Source organism: Physella acuta, unplaced genomic scaffold (genome assembly GCF_028476545.2).
Source record: "Physella acuta isolate Inbredline_101_S28 unplaced genomic scaffold, ASM2847654v3 ptg000166l, whole genome shotgun sequence".
Taxonomy (NCBI): domain Eukaryota; kingdom Metazoa; phylum Mollusca; class Gastropoda; family Physidae; genus Physella; species Physella acuta.
The window spans coordinates 346005-368692 of record NW_026731685.1 but is presented as its reverse complement, the minus strand read 5'-3'; the positions used below and the strand labels follow the sequence as shown (position 1 = coordinate 368692).

The window sequence follows — 22688 nt, the reverse complement described above, 5'->3', positions numbered from 1 at the left end:
ATAGTGTTGGTACAAACAGAAATAGAAGCTTATGAGTGGTTTTATAGCTTTTTATTTCTCCGTTTAATAAATAAAGACATACAAGAAAGATCTAACTAGTTTTTAACACACTTTCCTTAACAATTTATTTTTAATACAACAAATGAAAACTACAACTTTGGTACATGCCTAAAGAGATTCAACAAAAAATTCTTGACTTGTTTCCAAGTGTACATGATGATTAAACAATTGTTCTTGTGTTATGATAAGCCAAATTTTACTGGTTTGATTAACAATCAGAACCTAACAAAAGTTGTTTTACAATGCTGAAGTCAAAGAGAATTTAAAATTCCAGGTGCAACTTAGACATTTTTATTTAATGCATGTACTGCCTGGTTGAAATTATCAATTAAGTGTACAGAGATCTAGTCTATAACAAACTTGTTTAACTACACACAATTATACATAAATGTTTCCATAAATAAAATTAAATACATTTAATGATTATCAACACAACATTTTAGCATACACGACAGACTGTTGTACAGAATATAAAAATTGCTTTCGTGATGAACTTTAATTTGAAAAGCTATTTTTCTTTACATTTAATTACAAAAATTAAGATGTTTAAACACATAAACTTGGTTTTCACACCTTTTTAAATGCTTAATTACTTAGTCCTAAATGCAGCTTATACAACTTTTCAAAAATTTTCATACAAAAATTAGAAAGAATTGAACACAATATCACAAACTTTTTCTTACACCTGGGTTGTTCCCCTTTAATCGATTAGTAATAATACAGTCATAGACAGATATCCACCCAAGGTTATTCAGATTATTACTGTAGTTTGCTTGAAATATTTACAACACTCTTTTCAAAATCAAGCAGTAAGTATTTTACATAACATCACAATCAAGAGATGACATACTTAAATATGGTATGTTCAACATGCATTATGAAACAAAAGTCAAAGTTTATCACATTCAGCATGTGCTGTTTTTTGACACTTGTAGTGTTATAACAGTCATGAGATTTTATGACCAACAGCACAGATCTACTTTGATTTATTTGATTTCTTTTTTTATCTCACAAAAAAACTTAATTTCTTTTATAGATCACAATATCTAAAATCAAATATTTTTAGATCCTATCAAAATGACCCACAAGAAAAAAAAAACAACCTCAATAAGTTGGAATGTTAATTTTCTTGGAAGTAGCAGCAAAACCCATTCAATAATCACAAGAATATCAAATTCAGAAGATGTGAACATTTGAAGTTATGACTGAGAAAAACATCAAAATTGTACTAAATTACAAGTATTTCTCTATGTTCTTAACTATGAAAAGTGACAAATCTGGATTATTACTTATAGTAAATATTTTAAACCACTAAATAATTATAACTTTACAATATGTCATGGCAATAATTACGGAAACAAATGTATCACAAATAAATCTAATAAAATATATTTTAAAGAACCCACCTAACCATATTTCAGTACTAATATTACTTTTCAAAAGAAAATGTTTGCATCTTAAAATTTACTGTGAAAGTCATACAGGTACAAAAAGTTTAAATTTTGTTTCCAATATCAGTAGAAGACATAAGATAAGAAAATCTAAAATATTGGAATATAGCTGTCTATTTTTGCTCTATGTCTCTGAGCCACACATTCAGCAATCCAGATGATGTTTCTGATTTCCTGCTCCTTGAGACGAATGTAGGCATAGAACACACCAAACTGGAACTGCTGCATGAAAGCTTTCTTCATCAGTTTTACCTTGAAAAAATCATAATACAATCAATTAAAAAGGGTGGAGCTAAAGTTACAGCTTTTTTCAAAAGGTCTGTTTTAAAAATCTATACTATTTACATGAAAAATGTAGGATTTGTTTGAATAAAATAATAACCTCATATTCAAAAAATTTATCTTCCAATGTTTTATCACCAGGGTTTGAACCTGAGTTGTCAAAGAGTTCTTTGTATTCCTGAAATACAGACATGTACATTTATAGCAGAAAGTTATATTAGAAACCTATTTTTAATGGCAATACCACACCCACTAATATACACATAGAAGTACCCTTTTCTGGTAAATAGCTAATAGAGGGAATATGAACTTACAGGGTAATAATCAGCAACACCCCTGACTTGATCAAAGTCATCACAATCACCCAGTAGTTTTAGACCAGTGGGGTAAAGATGACCACAGCGAGGGTAAAGCTTCATTCTGTCTTCCTTGCTCAGTTCAGTTCCAAAAGAATTGATTGTGATTATGAATGATCTTCTGTCTGCATCAAACTGAAATTTAGAAAAACATACTTTACTGAGTACAAACATCTAGCAATGAATTAACATTGATGGCTTACTTCCTAAGCTACTAAAATATAAGAACACTGTGAAATAAAAGATGTTAGCCAAATATGTGAGGTGCAGTTAAAAATGTCACCTACTGCTAGTGCCTCACACATGACTTCTGCTGTAGCTCCTCCCTGTTTCTTGCAGAAATTGTAAAAGTCCTCCAAATAAGACTGTAAATATATATTTAAAAATAGGTTAATTACAAAAGAAAATATTTATGAATATGAGAAATAATAAAAGCACAGATTGATAACATTCAGACAAAACACAGAATTATGAAGTGATGAAAATATGACCTTGTAGAGTGTGTTCCGAATAATTTCTACATTCATTTCATCCAAATCTTCAGCCGAGATGCAGTCTTTAATGTATGGAGCTAAATCACAAAAATAATTTTAATTTTAAGAACAAATAAGTACCTCTGAATTAAAAATGATTACATCTAGTCATAAAGAGTTAATATACATGTCTCAATGCAACAATGTTGAAAATACACTGTCTACTGCAAAAAAACTTTGGGAAAAAAAACAGCATACTTTTTAAAAAATTTTTGTCACATATTCTTACCCAGAGGAGTATCTACTAACACAGCATTGTACAACATTATTGAAGTATTGGCTAAGTTAATAGCTGCCAACTGGTCAAATGTTCCCAACGGGTGACATTTGGGAAGTAGCTCATGAATAGGTCGGCCATGAAGAGTTCCAGTGATAAGAAGAATGACATTGTCAATCATGTAGCTGTATCTGAAATTAAAGAACAAATGACTGATTCTACATAGCATTTTTTTTAGTTCAACTTAACAGAAGCTATCATTAACACTAGTTAGCGTTTTATGTTATAATCTATTTTAATAATTTTCATTTTTTCAAAATACACGACTTACTTTATGTAATCAATGAATGCTGCTAATGGTTGCAAAGCTTGTATGCGCATATGTTCTACTTCAACAACAAGCTTCTCACGCAACTTGTCATCTATAACAGAAACTGTCAGTGGACTTGGCTCATTAGCTAAGAAGTTTCCATAGTCTGTAGACTGCAAATGTAGCTTCAAATCTAGGATGAATGTCACATTATAAAATTAAAAGTGGTAATACAAAATAGGCCTCGCACAGTAATTAAAGCAATTGCCTATTATTTATTTCAACATTCCGGAATAAACTGTGACTAAGCCTATATTTATGGTTAAAGGTTTAAGTTTACAACACAGTTACACTTCTCAGTTTTAAGTTTACAAAGTAACAAATTTTGAAAAATCCACCTTAAACAGTAGTTTTAGTCAATAATCATAGTTTTACCAAAATGATTAGGCCCTATTACATTAACTGAGCAACCAGATGAGAATTCTCCCATCATATTGTTGACATGGATTAAAAAATTGCTTTTTTAGATTTTGCAATCAAAGCGAACGTGAAAATAATAAAAACTAAAATCTTAAGCCTAAAAATAAGTCAAGTCAAGAATCAATGTTATAAAAGTTGCAAATAGAGAACTTGACAATAATTTTTTTTTAGTTTAAGACTACATTTCTATTTATTTTCATCATCTAGGTTATAACCTGATGTTTCACTTTCATAAGACAAACACTGATTTGCTGAACAGGAACTACGTGATCGATTTCTGACAGCCCCACGTCATAGTTTTTTGTTTACAAAACTTTGCAGATAAAGTTTTTAAATAACCCTGCAAGGATGATTATACATACCGGTGTCAAATAATGGAATCTTCTTTAAAAAAGGGGTGTTGGGTTGTTAGTAGTATTGTAATCTTGACTAATTTTATGGTTAGAAATTAGAGTTAGGCATACGGTAGGACCAGGGTTTGGGTTAGGGACAGGGTTAGCATTGACATTAGCCAGCGAAGCGTGTATTTAGTTAACTACCAGTAACCTAACATCCCTTTATTAAAGAAGATTCCATTATTGGACACCGGTGTAAACATTCTCCCCAATGCAAATTTAAACCACATGACCAAATTATGCCATTATTATTTATTATATTAGCTTTTTGAATTACCGGATGACATTGCTTATGCTGCCATTACACATGAATCATGAAAACCGAACTGTTCTTGCTTTTTAAAAAAAAATTTATTTAGTTACCAAAAATATTAAAGACATCAAATACATCCAATCTAGTCTATTCTAGTCAAGTCAGAAAAAAACAAAAAGGATTTTCTAACCATATTAATTTTAAGTACGCCGTGGCGGGCCGTGCATTATTTTTAAAAATTTTAATGGGCCTCTTGAATACATTTGAGACTTTTCTCGATCGGGTCCATTAAACAACTTAGACTTTAGGTCTAGTACTTACCGATCAACCTGCCTAAAAATATAAGCTAGGCCAAGCAAGGGGCACTAAAAATAAAGAAACGTAGGCTAGAGTAGAAACTAGAATAAGAATCTAGTTGACTTAGGGCCTAGAGTCTAGTATTTTTAGTAAAAAATTTAAAATTAAGTTAACAGTTTCCTGTGTTGGACTTCGGAGATTTTCGGTTTAGACTTTGTTAGGAAGAGACTTTCAAGTTTTCAACTTAAGATAAAAAAATAAATAAATTGACTTGGACTTAGGCCCCTAGGCCTCACTTACAATTAGGACTTGACTTATAGGGACTTAGTGACTTACTTAGGCTAAAAAAAAATTTCTCTGGTCTTGTCTTACCATCAAGTGTCTCACACTGAATCAAATTCAGGTAATCTGCCTGCTTCAATATTCCAGACTTAAACCCTCGGAGTAGACCTTCGAGATATCCATGGTCGATATTGAAAACAATTTCTTCAAACATTTTAATATTGAAGTAAGGTATTAGATTCTAACCTCTAACGTACTATATTCTAGTAAATAAGAAGACCGGAAGTCACAATGCAAAACAAATCACATGACGATCGCAACGCCTTCCGATTTATGACTGAAACGGAAGGTTACTCCCAAAAAAAAAAAAATCCATTTAGAATCTAAATTTAAAAAAATTATTACTTTAAAAGTAATAGTAATATAAAACACCATCGCTGACGAAACTTTGACCACCTCCACCGAACAATGTGACATAAATTTGACTTAGAATTTAGATGTTTAATCAATAATTATTGAGGTAAAAACAAGTTAATAAAAAGTCTAGTGACAATTTATTAATTTAAGCGCAATTTCCTTATGTTATCCATAACAATTTTAAATCGAGATAAATCATATATTCAGCAACGGAAATAGTTTTATTTTAACGAGTAGGCCTACACGATGCTCAGTTAAAAAAAAAAAGACAACTATATTATTATTAACCTATATTAACGAGTAGGCCTACACGATGCTCAGTTTTAAAAAGTAGTAAATATTTCTTAATTAAATTTTTTGTGACCGAGCGAAAGGATATTTTTGAAAACTTTCTTCGGCAATATTGTTCTAAATTATGGCAGGAATCGATTGGTAAATGTTTCAAGTCGCTAAACGGTCTGGTTGCCGAGATATGGGCAAAAAACTGCATTTTTTCGAGGTTTTTTTTTTGGCTTTTCCGGGAAATCCAGGAAGGAATTCCGGGAATTTTTTTGGCCCACAATCATCCTCGGAACTTGCTTAACATATTTGCTTTGGAACTAGTCCTCGATATTGCTTCGTTGAGGAGGAGATAAGACTTAAAGCTGCGGACACACATCCATACATCCATCCATCCAGAAATGACGCATTATTAAACGCAATTGCCAGTATGGAAATTGCGCTAAAAATTAGTTTCCTAAATTATTAGAATCTAATTTTTTGCGCTATTAAACACACATTGTTTTGCGTTCTTTCGGTACACGATTATTTTTAGGTAAATCTAGATTCTAGATCTAGACTAGATCTATTAGGCCTATGTAATTTTATTTAAAATTTAAAATAATTTAGTTTTAATAATATGCACCAAACATTTATTAAAAATGTTTAAATAACAAGCTTTTCTACAATAGTGCACTAAAAATGAAGAAAAGAAATGATTTAAAAAAATATACAATAAATAATATTTCAATAACTAAAAATACTAGCGTAGATCGCTGCTTAATGTTTAGCCCGTGCTTTTTTTTTTAGGAATTTAAATAGTGGTTAATAATTATATATTTAAAGAAAATCAATCATTTAGGCCTACTTTCTTACTTTTTAGAGCATATAGTTGTAAAAAAAGACTTTTTATAAAGACGGTTTAAAAAAAAATTAATATAGATCTAAATGCTTACATTTTTTGCATACCTAAAAATCGTGCACGCCAAATGAAGGCAAAGAATGTGCGTGCAATAGCGCGTTAAAATTAGAATGCCTACTTTATATAGGAAACTTTGATTGAATTTTTATTAAAAAATAATTAAGGATCAAATTAAGTCAAATTTTATGTAACAGTTTGTTGTCATCATGTCTTGTCCCAAGTGCTAATTTTTAAAGAAAATTAGTCCGCTAGAAATGGTCGAAATTTCGCTCGCCCGTTTCGACCCGAAATATAGCATGACAGTTAAAACAGACAGAGAATGCAAGTTTAAAAAAAAAAAAACTGTTTTAATAACAAACGTTTAGTTATGCACAAAAAAAGAAGAAAATAAATTAATTTCTTTAACTATATAACGCATCTCTATTTTAATATCTATAAAGAAAAGCGCAAGTCAATTGTTATTATTAAGGGCACCATTTAATCAAAATATCTAAATTCGGATGACTTTCGTTTATATTGTCATTCCATGTTGTTTCTGTAAACTTTTTTTTTAGGAACTGACCTAAATAACTGAAAGAACATCTAATAAAAGCTCGGTTATTAAAAATATTTTTTTTTACTTGAAATAAAAGTTCAAGCCAGCCTCGTGAGAGGGATGCTACGATATGCATCTTTATTTCTTCTGATGTCAAAGGGACACCGGATTCTAAATTAGAAGACTAAAATATTTATTTTTATATTTTATATAGACCCTAGAGCGTCACAATGTTCAAGCGCGAAAAAAAACCCCATTGTTTAATCAGTACATTTTGCAGGCCTTGGTGCCACTCCCAGTAAATGGTGTCACGTTTAATTTTATCCATGCATCTAATAAATCATAAACTAATTTAAACTATACCAAATATCTCTCTCGAAGAGCATAATAATAATATAGGTGCACTACCAAAACTTTTTTTTCAACAGAAATTTCGGCAAAATACGACCCCCCCCCCCCCCCCCCCCATAAATAGTGTTCTCTACAGCATTCATTCGTAATAGTACTAATAGTTCATTCTTTGTTTAATAAGATACTAAATGAATGTGGGGGGGGGGGGGGGTCGATGTGTACAGTTCCTTATCTTGTTCTTAGTTGTCTTAGTAACATTATTGTGGATATTGCGTTTTCCGCCTGGATAGATTTTTTAATGGATTTTCTTATCCCGCATTTGATTGGCTGTCGCAAATGCGAAGTAGGTCGCTAGATGCTATATAAGACGACGAGAGCTATTATTCTGTCTCTCAGTTTCACACCGGTTTGATCGGGGCTTAGAAAGTATCAGAAAACAAGATAGTTCAGGAAAATATTTTGCAAAGCGTTAAAAAAAATATTTAAAAGCAGTCAAGAAATTCAGATATACTAAGTCAAACATGTCTAAGCCTTTATACAAAGTCGGTACGTGAATTTTAAGGGACTACAATAATAAACATGAGAACTTTTTTTTCTATTTTACTTTTACCAAACAAGTTCAGTGAAGTTATCAGATACCCAAAAAAAATAAAAATAATGTTGAATCAATGAATAGTGTGAATGCTTATGCCGCTTGGGCGGCTTAAGCATTTAATTTATTTTAATCTAATAACAAAAAATTGCATTAATCAATTATCAATTTGATCTAGATCTTTAATAAAGATGCTTTATAATAATTATATTTTATATTCATTAGGCCTAGATCTAGACTCTATATACAGTGGTAGGCATATAAAATATAATAATCTAGAGTCTATAGTTATAGGGCCTAGATCTAGGCCAATTACTAAAAAAAGTAATTAGGCCTCAATATATCTATTTATCTAGATCTAGAATCTAGTTGTAAATAAATAGCCTATAATGCCTATATTTTATTTTTTAAGTATTGTTTGCATAAAAAAAAAACAGGATTCTAGACTTATTAGTATGATGATGATTTTTATATTTATTACCTTTACACTTCACTTTACAGCTGATATTGGTCTTGCTGAATGGGGACGCAAATGTCTTGAAATAGCAGAAAATGAAATGCCTGGATTAATGTCAATGAGGAAGAAATATGGAAAGTCCAAACCATTGCAGGGTGCAAGAATTGCAGGATGTCTTCACATGACTGTTCAAACCGCTGTTTTAATTGAAACATTAACAGAGTTAGGAGCTGAGGTAAAATTTTGATCTGCTTAAACTCAACAATTTATATAATATAGATCTATATTATAGAAGCATAGCTGAACAATTGTCATTTATTGATATAGTAACTAAAGAAATTGTATTTAATTATGTTATTTCTAGGTTCAGTGGTCAAGCTGCAACATTTTCTCAACTCAAGATCATGCAGCAGCTGCCATAGCTAAGACAGGGGTACCAGTTTATGCATGGAAGGGTGAAACTGATGAGGAATACATATGGTGTATTGAGCAGGTAAATTATTTATTTTTAATATTATAAAGCTGCTCTTTATTGTTTGAAAAGTAAATGTGTTAGCATATATGAATAATTTATTCTGATGTCTTACATTTCTGCAGACAATTTTTTTTCCTGATGGCAAACCTCTGAATATGATCCTTGATGATGGCGGGGATCTCACTAACCTTGTTCATGAAAAATACCCTGAACTCTTAGAAGGTAGGGTAAATTCCTAACAAGTTTATAGTTGTAAAAGTTGTCTTTAAAATTTTGTTGCACTGTTTAATAAAAACAATGTTAGACCAGATGTATTATTATTTTTAAGGAATAAAAGGCATTTCTGAAGAAACAACAACAGGCGTACACAATCTGTACAAGATGTTTGCAGCTGGTGAGCTTAAGGTCCCAGCTATTAATGTTAATGATTCAGTCACAAAGGTATATTTTTTGGTTGATATTTGAATTGAAAATAGTAGCCTAATCATTACATCTGTTAATGGTTAGAAATACTACTTTTATCTGATCTTTCATCTATTTAGTACTAAAGCAAATGAAAATCAATTAGGCCTAACTTAATTTTTAGTAGCTTGAAAGTGTTGTTAGTTTTATAAAATATTTTTCTAAATGCCTCTAACAATTGTCTATCATCAGAGCAAATTTGACAACTTGTATGGCTGTCGTGAATCTCTTGTTGATGGCATCAAACGTGCCACTGATGTAATGTTAGCTGGGAAGGTGGCATGTGTTGCTGGTTATGGTGATGTTGGTAAAGGCTGTGCTCAGGCATTAAGGGCCTTTGGCGCAAGAGTCATTGTCACTGAAATAGATCCCATCAATGCACTACAAGCAGCCATGGAAGGCTATGAGGTAAACCATAATGATTCTAGTATCCAAACATTAAAAATTGAAAGAAAGATTAACATTTGCAATAGCTGAATGTTTTCTGTTGTAGGTTAGTACAGTGGATGAAGCTGTGAAAGAAGCTCGCATCTTTGTAACATGTACAGGCTGTAAATCCATTTTGAGACCAGAGCATTTTGAACACATGCTTGAAGACACAGTTGTTTGCAATATTGGTCATTTTGACTGTGAGATTGATGTTGCATGGCTCAATGCCAATTGTGCTAAGAAGGAACAAATAAAACCCCAGGTAAGATCTTGTTCTCCTAATGTTGCAATATTGCTAAAAATTCATTAAAAATTTAAGATCATATAGCAGGATAATTGATTTAAAAAACAAATACAATGATTTAAATAAAATTGTTTAACTTATTGGTATTACAGTGTTATGCTACAATTAAAGCTTGATTCATTAGCAGTAGTATTTATTAGTAATTGCTTTCAATCAATTTGCCAGTAATATCAAGAATAAAATGTAACTTTACAAATAATTGCAGAAAATCAGAATAGCATAACATTTGTTACTTCATGGAAATACATGTTTAGGTACTTCTGATAGTAACTGCTAAGTCAGTGTATATGGTCTGTTATAGGAACTCAGCTGAATCTTGTAGTGTTGTAGGCACAAAATATTGTACATGAGGGAAAAGAAATGTAGACCATTGAGATTTTGTTTTCTAAATTAATAGTAATATTTTGTAAACAGGTGGACCGTTACACAATGAAAAATGGTCGACATATCATTCTTCTGGCTGAGGGTCGCCTTGTAAACTTGGGATGTGCTCATGGTCATCCAAGTTTTGTGATGAGCAATTCATTTACAAATCAAGTTCTTGCTCAGATTGAACTGTGGACTAAAACTTCTGAATACAAACTTGGAGTTCACATGTTGCCCAAAAAGGTATATTTTTCTGTAATCCATTGATGTAACGAATAATAGTTAGTATAGCAAAATCGCAACTTAAAAATACCCCACGAACTTACATAATGACTTCACCTTAAGATTTTAATGATACTAATTACAATATATTTTTATTAGCTGGATGAGGAAGTAGCAGCTGCTCATCTTGAACATCTAGGAGTAAAACTGACAACATTAACAAAGGATCAGGCAGATTATCTCAATATCCCACAGTCTGGACCATACAAGCCTGATTACTACAGATACTAATTTGTAGACAGCTAAGATAATGAAACTCTCTCTGCATACCAGTTGTAATCATATTTAGTGTATGACTGCATTATTCCAAAAATCTAATTCCCATAAAGATCAAATAAACAGATTCAGTGTTAACATAATGAATATTATAGGTTGACTGGTCTCATGGTTTTTTTTTATACCTAATTTCTGTCATTTCATGTTGCAATGTGTTCAAGCTGTACTGTAAGCAGTTGTTAAAAAAAAAAATAAACAGATGTATGAAATTGAACTTTCATTGGTCTGTCTTTCTAAAGTGTCATGGTTCTTCAAATTGAGCATTTTTAGACGCCCATGTTGTTTTTAGAATTTTAAAACGTTTGGGCAAGTATTGAGAATAACCTTTAAATTACCAGACAACACATTTATGACAATCAAAACAAATATTTGTGTCTAAAGGTTTAATACATTAGAATATTTACAATAACTTCCTGGCAGTAAATGTGTCTTATTCTCAATCTTTTTTCATAGCTTTGTCCCCAAAACTGTCTGATTTAGGGACAGCAGTTTTAGGATTATATGGGTATGTCTTGACAATAGGACCCTGCGCAGCCTTTCGGTAACTCAAATCCTCAAGTCTCTGTCGTTCCATAACTTGCTGAGAAGCTTTCATATTGCTGTAAGCTGAAATGAACCCCCACCAAAAAAGTATGCATGATATTATCCTTAATGAAAATCTTTAAAACAAAAAGAATAAAAACAACTAAGAATTACTAAAAAATAAACTGGATCAATTCCTGAGTGAGACAGAAACTTATTGCTAAATCTAAAGTTATGAATTTTCTTAAATTTGAGAACTACATCACCTTTTATAAGCACATATGAAAAAATGAGTATCTGAGGACCCCACCTCCCCCCCATTATTTAAAAAAAAAATTATGAAGAACTCTAGTTTTTATACAAATACCAAAGCCAGTTTTTTTTAATGAGCATTTCATAAAGATTAGAAAGTTTATTCAGATTTTTAAATAAAACAAATATAAAAACCTTTGTAATAACAGTCTTTTTAGCGCACATTGCAAATTTTACTGACCAAAACTATTTTATTTTCCGTGCATTTAAAAGCTTTTTATTATAGAGGTTTTCAAATTTTTTACCACTTTGTAGTCATTTGTTCTAAATGTAGATGCATTAAAACCTAACTAATAGCTCTAAAAGACAGTTATCTGCCCCTTAACAAAGTTCATGATCAACAAACTGTGACCAAACATTTGGCATGAATCACAGCTCAACAGATTGATCACACAATTGCAGCTGGCTAGTTATCTCCCCTTTTATTATATAATTCAGTAGTCTTTTAATTAGATTTTAATGACTAATCTATAGGATAATTAGATTTTAAAAATTGACATTGTTATGTTATCAATGAAGAAGGTATCTGGAAAGTTTGACTGAACTGGCGCATTAGAAGTGGGTTAAAATTGAGTGACAAGATTTGCCACAGTTACCATTATTAATATGGTCTGTTATATGAAATTTTAAAGTCTAATGTGAAATAATCAGAAAGAAAAGTAGTTAAGAAAAGAGAAAGAGTTGTACAAAATATGAATAGCAAAATAAGCTGATAAAACAAACTAATGTACAACCACAGCTCAACTATTTTTTTTTTAATTAATGAATTTTTAAAATCACTTACCTTCTTTAAATCCTTCCAGAAATCCTTTTTTCTGTGTAAGATCTATTGGCTGTTCAACTCTTTTAGGTATATTAAAGAACAATCTGACTCTAGGAATCTTGAGGAACAATACTTGAATAAGAGAGAATCCATTGGATGTAAACCAGTAGACAAGCATAGCCTGAAAATTAACAATACCAATTCACAAAATTCCTTAGTTTCAGCATATGGGATCAACCATAAACACACCCAGAAAAACTGAGTTGTAGCCACCCCTCCCCTATCCCAGATTGAAAGTAGAATCTAGAATGCGTTGAGAAAAAAGTCATAGTATAAATAGATACCTAGATCTATATGATAAGCAACTTATTTTATTTTCATGATTTAATATCCCATATCAACCAAAAACTGAAGAAGAAAACTTATTTTTTGCATGGAAAAATAAGTTTTAAGAAGTATTATTTTTTTGGGGTATTATAAAATTATTATTCAAAACATGAATCATTCCCTCCTCAGGTTTATGACCTTGATTTCTTTCTGTTTACTTCACTGCTTGCTTACCACAGGGGCACTAATTTTTAAACTAGATTTTGTTATTTATTAAGTGGGTTTAAAAACCTGAGCATTGCCTTTTCAGTTTAAATATACATTTTGTAAGTAGGCTAAGTGTTTTTTTAGGAATATCCTGATGTTATATATTCTGATGTTATAATATTCTGATGTTACAATCAACATGTGAGTGGTGGACCTGAAGCAACCCTTCCCTACAAAATTCAGAGATGTAACCGCACTCACCAAAGATTTTTTTTTAACAAGCAGTGTAATAATTTTCTCAAACACCTTATTTCAAGGTTTGAAACCTTGAAAAATGGATTCGAGGTGGTTTGTGTTATGGAGAAGTGTAGCAAAAAATGTCTGTAAAGTTGAGTAAGATAAAATGCTGAGAACAACAGATTTGTTTCATATATAAAATAGTCATAGGCAAAACAAAGTACAAAGAAAAAGTATTGGCGCAAAATCTTTCAGCCTTTAAAAAAAATATGACAATATGCTGTGCTAGAGATCATCCTACATAGACCTACGGTTGTAATGCTATAGTTATCTTTATTGCACAGCCCAGTTAATCCCCCTTCCCCTCTCCTGAATAATGTAACTAAGCGAATGGGATTCATATTGGGCTTGTAAATTTTTCCATTTTCATAAAAAAGTCGTAAGGTGGAAAAATATCAGTTTTCTTTTCCAGCGGAAAATGTTTTTTTAAAGCAGAAAATTTCCCCCAAAAGAAAATGGCAGATTTCTGACAAAAAAAGAGGAAAAGTTAAATCTCGGAAACGTTCATTCTTGACATCATAAACGGTGCCTGTTTACCATTATAGTAGACCTGTTTTTACATAACTTTTTCATAATATTTAAAATGCTTACTGAAGGAAAGTTAGCAATTAATGGCAACATGATGACAGGCATAGCTCTTAAAAACCATTTCATCACATGAGTCTGGGACTGAGCACTTAGACCATCTACACCAGCCTGTAACAAAATATTAGAAGGGAATAAAAAGTTGTACATTAATGCAACAAGCCACCTTGTGTAATTTTCACAATTATTCAAAGCAAATATATATTAATTTGGAGTATCTATAACATTTATCATATGTCACCTTTATAAACAATTTCAATAATTGGTCACTTAATCACTAAATTAGACCAAACTAAGAGTCTCCAACATAAAATCTATTTTACTGTATTTGTTTGGGGCTGAAAGTTGATGATCAACAAAATCAGACTAAAACAAGCTAAAATCATTGATAAATATCTGCTTATGACAAATATTAATAACAAGGCTGTTTGATAAAGTTTCCAACACAGCAGTATGGAGAAAGGGAGGATAAATCCCAGAAAAATTCAGAAAAGAAGGCGGAGATGGATAGACCATACTTTGGGGAAACTGGAAGCTACTATTTCCAGACAAGGAATTGCAAGGATCAAGAAAAAAAAGGGATACCCAAAAACACTTTGCACAGAGAACGGAAAAGGACATGAAAATAATGTATTGAGTTAGCTAAAAATGGAAAAAAAATAACAAATAACAGAAAAGTCCAGAGGGGGCAAATGGCCTATGCACCACTGTAAGTTGAAAAAAATTGAAGTAGTAGAAAAGATAATTTAGCTGAATCAAATAAATGTCCAAATGAAGGCTGCCTAAACAAACATAATAGAACAAGGTGTGTGTTATGACTCATTGCTTCCTAATGACATACCTCAACTGTGAGCCAGAAAGTAGCAGCTGTTAAAAGTGGTAAACCATACAGTGGTCCAGTGATGGTAAGGTCAGGAAACCAAAGGCAGCCACCAGTCTTCATACTTTCAACTGGCAGGTTTGCCATACCTCGTAATCCAATAAAGACAGAAAGAAATATTGGAACCTGTAATGTTGCAAAATATTAGCATTAATTGTGATGTAAGAGGGTACTGAGTGTTAAAGCCATTTTACTGAGTGCTGTTATTGTGAGTCTCAGTGTTTATCACGAGGTATAGGTCTATGATCAGTGTCATTATTGTTATGGTCACTAAAATTCTTTCTTTGCTGGTGATAGTGGTCCACCTTCTCACTTTCTGTAGTCTTCTTTAGTTTTTCTGTTCTCCTAAGATTTTACAATGCTATTTCAAAACTAAATTTGTTATATTGTACTCAGAAGCTTGATCACAGTATTCCAGCATCGCTCTCTCTCCATGTGCTGAAGTCAATGAAACAGGTGAAACTCTACTTTACCTGCCACACAGACCATAATGTTCGAAAATGTACTTTATATACAAGGGCAAAGACTATATTGTACACTCTTCACCCTATTTTTAATCATACTTGAAGAAATGACAGCTTGGTGAGGCATCCTATTCTGCTATACCCTCATGGCACCCATGTACAATTTTAGGTCTTGTTGCCAGATGTCGCGAAAACGTGACAATAATAATCAATGTAAGTAGGCTGAATTCACGAGTTCAAAAAATTTGCAATGTGCTTGAGTCAAGAGAGTGTGACATAAATTTTGACTCGACAACGTGACTGATGGTACAGATACAACCAGCAGCAGTAGGATAAATGTACCTATGCTGGAAGCTGTAAAACATTTGGTATGTATAAATTTAGGATGTATAAAACACAGAAAAATGTTAAACTCTCATTAAATTTTTGTAGACGATTAGAATATTTCCTCTGTACTCTGTAGTTCTATACGAGAAAGTAAAAAAGTTTAAGATTACAAAATCCTATAAAATTTTATTTTTAAAACAAGCAAACAATAAAAAAATATTGCAAGAAGAAACTTAGAATTGTGTCTTCACCTGACAAAGGGGCATCAGCATTTGACCAAATGGCTTCACATTATTTCTTTTCATGTAATCTCCCAACTCTGAACCATATCGCAGAGCTATGAAAAATTGAAGTAAATGCAAGAAAAACATTAGCAGAAACACTTTTTAAGCAACTAAATAAAACTACTTCATTCACAAAACATTTTTTTCCTAAACTTTTACAAGAAAACTTGTTTTAGATCTACATGTGATGACTAAACTTGGTATTCTTACACAAAATGTTAGTCAATGTTTGCTTGGACTAAAAAAGACTAATTTGTTGTATTAAATCAGAATAAAAAGTAACAACCTATTCCTGGGAAAACCCTGAAGCAGGTTACAATTAACAGTTCACTGATGTTGCCAAAACTTTTTATAAATATTAAAATTAAAATTCTGGATTTGATAAAAATAACACCACAGAAAACTTCCTTATAAGTATTTTAGCTAACAAAATCACAAATGGTATAGTTTAATGTTTAAAGAAAAAAATTGCATACAAATTTTCATTGTTTTGGGTATGATTACAGGCACCTCTGGACTAAGTTATAATCAGGATATGGAAATTTAACAAATGAAACAATAATTAAATAAATAAAGTAATTTTCAGAGGTGGATGTACACCTGAAGATTGAAATCCATAATAACAGTTAAGAAATACCAGGAGACATGTTTGCCATCTCATCTAGTCATTAAGTAATGTATTTTTGTTTAACTTAAAGCAATAAAGAACTCATTTATATTTCATATACATTTGTTGTCCATTTTACTGTTGTTTAAAAAAATGTTTGTCAATCAACGTTTTATTAATAGTGAATTCTAAGTACCAGTATTTAAAAAAAATTCTTACTCATATTTTCTTACTCCTTTTAGGATGAAGAGTTTAATTGTAATATCTAAGATCTAGTTTTATTTCCTTACTACTGTATTAAAAAACAACTTAAAAACAGAACCAATCAAAGAAGTACATCTACCTTCTACCATATTTCCTCTCTGTCTTGCTTGTGTGAACTTGAGTTGCAGTCTCTGTACAGTGGGCATGTGATTCATCATATTAATTGACATTTTTTGTGCTTTCACAACAATGGGGAACATACATGTCCTCACAATTATTGTGCCTGAAAAAAAAAAGAGTTAAATGTCACTTAGTATGCAGCTAATTACTAAAAAATATTAATTTTAAAAAATGTAACATTAAAATATTTTTCTTGCACTTCAAAAGACTGACAGGTCTGTCGGTTTTCAACCAAATCCAAATATTGTTTTCTATTATTAATACTAATAGTTTCGCTGTCTGTCTATCTGTGTATCTATGTATCTGACAAAAACGCTATAGAGAAAACACAAGCAAAATAAATACTCTCATAGTAAAACGAAAAATGACGTCACATTTAGCATGTAGTATAAAAAAAGTCTACAGCTGGAGAGTGCACACAATAATATGACGTCATTGATTCTCGAGTAAACATTGAATTAAAAAGCCAATTTTGTCTAATCTAAGTGGTTTGCGTGAAGAGTTTCATTCATACAATTCTTAGGGTAAGGGCAAAGCCCCACCCTCGCGAAAGAACGTCTAAGGCCCTCCCCCAACTCAAAAGAAATTTCTTCATCGATACTCTATAATAAAATTACCGCCTAATTAATGTGTCTAATCTAAAAAGTGGTTTGCTTGCAGTTTCTTTCATGCAATTCTTCGGGTAGTGGCTGAGCATGACACCAGTGTTTCTTACAGACTTTTTCCTCCCGGAGGGGGGAACTTATTCTAATCTAAAAAGTGTTTAGTGTGCACAGTTTTTTGCATGCATCTCTTCCGGCAGGGGCAAAGCCCCGCCCAGGTTCCTCCTTTAGTTTGTATGATCTACAAATGCGACCAGTGTTTCTTTCAGACTTTTTCCTTCCCGGCGAGGAGTGGGGATACTTGAATTTTTTGGGGGGCGGGGGTAGAATTTTCTGGGAGGGGGAGGACACTGGAAAAAGTATATTATTATATTTCGTTGAATGGGACGGTAGACATGTTTTGGGGTGTGTGTGTGTGGGGGGGGCAGCAGAGCCCCATCCTCCCAAGTAGAGTTGCCTGAAAGAAACTCTAAATGAGACTTTTGTCATGAATGAGATTAGCTGCATGGTTTAGGGATATGCCTATGACTATATTTTGTATAAATTAAAGTAGCGATTCTGGATAAAAATCCGTTTTCAATGTCATTTTTCGTTTTCGGTTAAATTGAATTAAGGTGGTGATTTTGGTTTTAGTTTAGAGAAAATAGACAGCACTATCAACCGAGTGCCAGTTGTATCCTTCCTCAACTGGCCATTTTTCTCGTAAATAAAATAGTTTTACTAATAGTTTTTACTAAATGCAGCTACAAATATAAAAAAAAAAAACTTTACAAGTATAAGCAGTTATATGCACTGAAATTAAAAATAAATAAAACAAACTTGCTTTCTCAAGTAAAAAACCATTGGTTGGTAAGTAAGAGATTTCATAAATGGCCAATGGTTTTACTAAAGAAAGTAAATAATGTGTGATCTCTAAAAAACTGTGTTTTTCTTAACAAGACTGATTGTGTATCACCATGAATGATTCTTGTTATCTCCCTTTTTGTTATTAAATAAAATAAATCAATTTAATTTTAAATGTCAAATTTAACACTTAATTAGATTAAAAATGGGATACTATTTTGCTGTCTTTAGATATTAAAGTATCTGCAAAGTCTATATGAAATAGCTGCATAAAAAGTAGATTAAAAATTGAGTTACAATGTTTATTAGAAATCCAGACAGACAGACATTGTGAACTAAAAATAGCTAATAAAAAGAATAATAATCTTCAGAAAATGTATTATAATCACACAAAGATCTAGATAAAAATAGTAGTTGTGATTTACCAACAACAATTGAACCCCACCAGGGTAAACCAAGCCCAGCATGTAGCAACTCCAACCCTTGCTGAACTAAGCCTGGAGGCAATAAGCCCCCTAAACCTACAGACTGTAATGTGGGTTCACCAAGTGCATTTAATGTCTCAACTAATTCTGATGTTGCTGAATCAGGTAGTGGTGGTACTGGTGGTATATAGTCTGTAGGTGGATTAATGAAACTTGATGGTTCTGTGCTCTAAAGTTAAAAAACAAAAGTACCAAAAAATGTTTTTTTCAGGATAACAAACATGAAAATGATAACTTTTTTTAAAAAGAAAAAACAATTACTAAATTTTAAAAATTCATTTATGTTAAATGGACACAATAACAATGGTGATCAGCACAAACATTAGTTAATATCAGTAGGCCTATAAAGTGAGAGAATTAAATTTTGCCAAAAAATAAATTGCTTACTTGACTGGTGTTTGAAGTTGCTGAACTGTTTAACCTAAAGCAACCTACAGATACTGGTGCTGCTCTAATGTGATGCTTCAGGGAACTTCTAGAAACAACACACCTAAGCTTTGGAAGATGTCTCCCGGTATGTAACGAAGCACACAATACATCTGATACATTCTGTAATTAATAAATTGAAGGTAGTATTACTTGCTAACCTGGATATTCTGACAGAGATTCAAAGGAGCGACTCAAAATATCGCTCCTTAGGATTGTTTAAAAAAATATTTACCACAAGCAAAATGACGAAATTTTCACGGTATAAAAACAATAGGTGGCAGGGCTATATATGCTATTGCTAGAAAAGCATTTTAAAATTTGGTTTGGAGAATGGAGGCTAAATTAGTTTCATTAAAATTAATAGAACTTTTAAAATACCAAATCCCTATCAAATAGGTATAAAAGTGAGCAAGTAAGTAAACTTAAAGCATTATTAGTTTTATCAGTCTATGAAAAAGAAATCAATTTTAGTGGGCACTTTTTTATAAGACCGGCTCTCATATCACAACCAATTTATTTTTATTTTTTAAAAACCATGTGACCCCTATATTTGGGTGATCACTAGCGAGGAACTCTTGTGCAGAGCTAATTACACTCCAGTGGGATCAAACAAAAGATTGATAGGATGATTTTTAGATACCAATGTCCGATAATAAACTGTTCCATAATAATATAGGTGTGTTGGGTTGTTAGAACGGGAGAATGTTTACACCGGTGTCCGATAATGGAATCTTCTTTAAAAAAGGGGTGTTAGGTTACTGGTAGAATCTAGTAAGTTAACTAAATGCACACATGGCTGGCTAATGTCAATGCTATCCCTGTTCCTTAACGGCGACGGCAGTAACAGTTAACCCTAACCCTGATGATCTGATCCAACCATATGCCCTAACCGCTAACCTTAATTTAAATCTAGATCGTAATTTCTAACCATAAAATAATAAAATGGCGAGATTACAATACGAGAATACTGTAACAATACAATACTACACTACTAGACTAGATCTAGACTTCTATTTTAGTAGTAATAACTAACACTCTAAGCAACCAAACAACAGTAACAATTTGTAACAAAACAAGTTACAACCCAACGCCCAACACCCCTTTTTAAAGAAGATTCCATTATCGGACACCGGTATCTATAATCATCCGATATGGGGCCTATTATATTCAATTTACTTACATGCTTTTTGGCTGGGTGTATGCATTTTAATCCGACTTTTAACAAATTAGACGAAGAGCGAAACTGTCGCAAAATACAGCACTGATTCATAAGTTGCATGCAGGCTGCCATTTTGACATTCAGCGGGGTTTCGGTAATTACCGTGAAATGATGCAAGACAGTTTGTCGCTATGATGTATAATATTGTTGCAAACAAAATAATAGACTAGATCTATATATTTTATACAAATATTAAATATAGTCTTTATTCTTTAGTATTGTCTTGAAGGCATGTAAACAATGTATCACATTTTGAATAGAGGTGCCGCAAGTTTAAACAAAAGAGACCTAGATTCTAGATCTAGGCCTATTATTATTATTATTTTTTTTTTTATATTTGTACTTAACCTGAATATGCTGAATAATATTGAATAGGCCTAGATCTATATCTACATCAGACTAGATCTACCTGTGTTCTAAAATAAAATATTCATTGCCCAAAATAATGTGATTGGGAGAATAACGCCCAACGCCTCCTCCCGGATGAAAATTGAAAAAAAAACCCAACCTCGCCCAGGGGAGGGGGCTACTGACTGAAATAAATTGCCTACAACTAATGGCAGGAAATTAAAATATTCACAAAATACTGATGTATTTAATAAGTAGGCCATAACAATAAGTCAATTAAAATAAAAATCACATATAGACCTAATTGCAAAAACTGCTGTAAAATATCTCGGAGACCCCGGCGTGTAATCGAGAGAGACGCTGAAGAGATATCAGATCGAGTATTGTTAATTTTATTGAACTGATCTTTCTTACGCCTTCTTTGAGTGCAATAAAACTGAGCATGCGATGTTTAGCATAAATATAAAATAAGCAGGCATGTTATACTGCGAACTTCATTATTATAAAGCTATTAAGATGGTTTCCCGTCAAGCGTATCATTATTTTTATACGACATTCCAGCACGCGGTGACCAGTTTCTCCAGGCATATCTTCGAAGAAAGTCTACCGCCCCCTGAACGAGATAGAATTTATATAGAAAACATATACTTTTACCAGTGTCCCCCCCCCCCCGGGAGGAAGAAAAGGCTAAAAAAAAACACTGGCGGTGACGAGGGTAGGATTTGGAAGGGCCGGTGGAATTTCGTGACATAGGCCTAACTTGGGTTTGGGATCATACTTTTTGTAACGAAGTGTAACAAAAGAGAACGAGTGGGTTAATTAAGAAATTTTCTCTTTTCTGGCAACATTCTTTTTTTTATGTTTATAAAAAAATCGAATTAGGATTTGATTTTTCCAAACATTTACAAACACGCATGTACGCGCACACACATACACACGAATTTCGTCAGTGCAGACAGTAGGCCATATTTTAGCAAGGCCATAGGCCTAAGCCTCTGCTTTTTCGCTACGACGGGCTAGTCCCGTGAACACAATTTAAAGCCAAATCTATTTATTTTTCATTAAAACGAAAAACACAAATTTTAATATAACGATCCTTTATTTTTGTTTTTTATCATAACAAGTAATAAATGTTACATGTCTCTACTAATTCAAATAAACAGTAATAATTGGATAGTATAACAGATAAACAAAGTATTAAATAAGGCTATATATATATATATATATATATATATATATATATATATATATATATATATATATATATATATATATATATATATATATATATATATATATATACATAATTAAAAACATCGCATCCTGGCATACAATGTTTCTAAGAACTCTAATCAAATATAAGGCAGTATTTTACTAACTTCCACAAATTCAACTCTCCAACCAACTTTACCAATACTTTTTTGATAGATGCAAGTTTTATATTAGATCTAGGCCTACTTTTGCTCAAGTAAATGATGAGTTGGGAAGAAATTATAAAGGAAACTTTGACATTTGTTTTTTCTATTATTTTTACACTGATTCTAATTGTTATAGGTGATTGTTTGTAAATACAACTACTTACTACTACATTTACTACACTATCTATACACAATATAGAAGGTCTATACAAATTATTAATTATAGATCTAATATTATAAATAATAAATACATGGTACTCTATCGTTTTGGGTACGTAAAATCGCCCGCGACTAGATCTAGTAATGTGAAAAACAGGTGACTTCTTAAATTTTAATAATTATT

General features: G+C 31.9%; 3 protein-coding genes across 4 annotated transcripts; 1 reads left to right on the top strand and 2 right to left on the bottom strand.

Annotated features, from left to right (window-relative positions):
• Nucleotides 1-36: 36 nt before the first annotated feature.
• On the bottom strand, nt 37-5227 carry LOC131936058 (V-type proton ATPase subunit d 1). Its single transcript, XM_059292902.1, has 8 exons — nt 5007-5227; nt 3231-3402; nt 2912-3090; nt 2641-2720; nt 2437-2514; nt 2108-2284; nt 1894-1971; nt 37-1763 (listed from the first exon to the last, which is right to left on the bottom strand). Exons 1-8 carry the CDS (start codon nt 5128-5130, stop codon nt 1602-1604), a joined length of 1050 nt encoding a protein of 349 aa, XP_059148885.1. The 5' UTR covers nt 5131-5227; the 3' UTR covers nt 37-1601.
• Nucleotides 5228-5417: 190 nt separating this feature from the next.
• LOC131936056 (adenosylhomocysteinase B) lies at nt 5418-11256 on the top strand. Of its 2 annotated transcripts, none has more exons than XM_059292896.1 (9): nt 5418-5436; nt 8493-8683; nt 8813-8941; nt 9046-9145; nt 9252-9364; nt 9578-9793; nt 9879-10076; nt 10533-10727; nt 10866-11256. In XM_059292896.1, exons 2-9 carry the CDS (start codon nt 8549-8551, stop codon nt 10995-10997), a joined length of 1218 nt encoding a protein of 405 aa, XP_059148879.1. In that variant the 5' UTR covers nt 5418-5436; nt 8493-8548; the 3' UTR covers nt 10998-11256. The 2 variants fall into 2 exon arrangements, with proteins under 2 accessions (XP_059148879.1, XP_059148878.1); XM_059292895.1 differs by lacking the exon at nt 5418-5436 and adding an exon at nt 7771-7945.
• A 154-nt stretch (nt 11257-11410) lies between these two features.
• On the bottom strand, nt 11411-20707 carry LOC131936055 (mitochondrial inner membrane protein OXA1L). The gene is made up of 9 exons (XM_059292894.1): nt 20541-20707; nt 19319-19480; nt 18872-19100; nt 16961-17104; nt 15978-16063; nt 14897-15061; nt 14062-14166; nt 12661-12820; nt 11411-11648 (listed from the first exon to the last, which is right to left on the bottom strand). Exons 1-9 carry the CDS (start codon nt 20649-20651, stop codon nt 11479-11481), a joined length of 1332 nt encoding a protein of 443 aa, XP_059148877.1. The 5' UTR covers nt 20652-20707; the 3' UTR covers nt 11411-11478.
• Nucleotides 20708-22688: the final 1981 nt, after the last annotated feature.

Coding starts and splice junctions, on each gene's coding strand:
- LOC131936058 (XM_059292902.1), bottom strand. CDS start 5,130: ATGTTTGAAGAAATTGTTTTCAATATCGACCATGGATATCTCGAAGGT. Junction 3,091..3,230: donor GCATTCATTGATTACATAAA/GTAAGTCGTGTA, acceptor CTTTAATTTCAG/ATACAGCTACATGATTGACA. Junction 1,764..1,893: donor ATAAATTTTTTGAATATGAG/GTTATTATTTTA, acceptor GATTTTTTCAAG/GTAAAACTGATGAAGAAAGC.
- LOC131936056 (XM_059292895.1), top strand. CDS start 7,921: ATGTCTAAGCCTTTATACAAAGTCG. Junction 9,146..9,251: donor ATACCCTGAACTCTTAGAAG/GTAGGGTAAATT, acceptor ATTATTTTTAAG/GAATAAAAGGCATTTCTGAA. Junction 10,077..10,532: donor AGGAACAAATAAAACCCCAG/GTAAGATCTTGT, acceptor TTTTGTAAACAG/GTGGACCGTTACACAATGAA.
- LOC131936055 (XM_059292894.1), bottom strand. CDS start 20,651: ATGGCAGCCTGCATGCAACTTATGAATCAGTGCTGTATTTTGCGACAG. Junction 19,481..20,540: donor TACACCCAGCCAAAAAGCAT/GTAAGTAAATTG, acceptor TATTAATTACAG/AATGTATCAGATGTATTGTG. Junction 17,105..18,871: donor GTGGGGTTCAATTGTTGTTG/GTAAATCACAAC, acceptor TTTTTTTTTCAG/GCACAATAATTGTGAGGACA.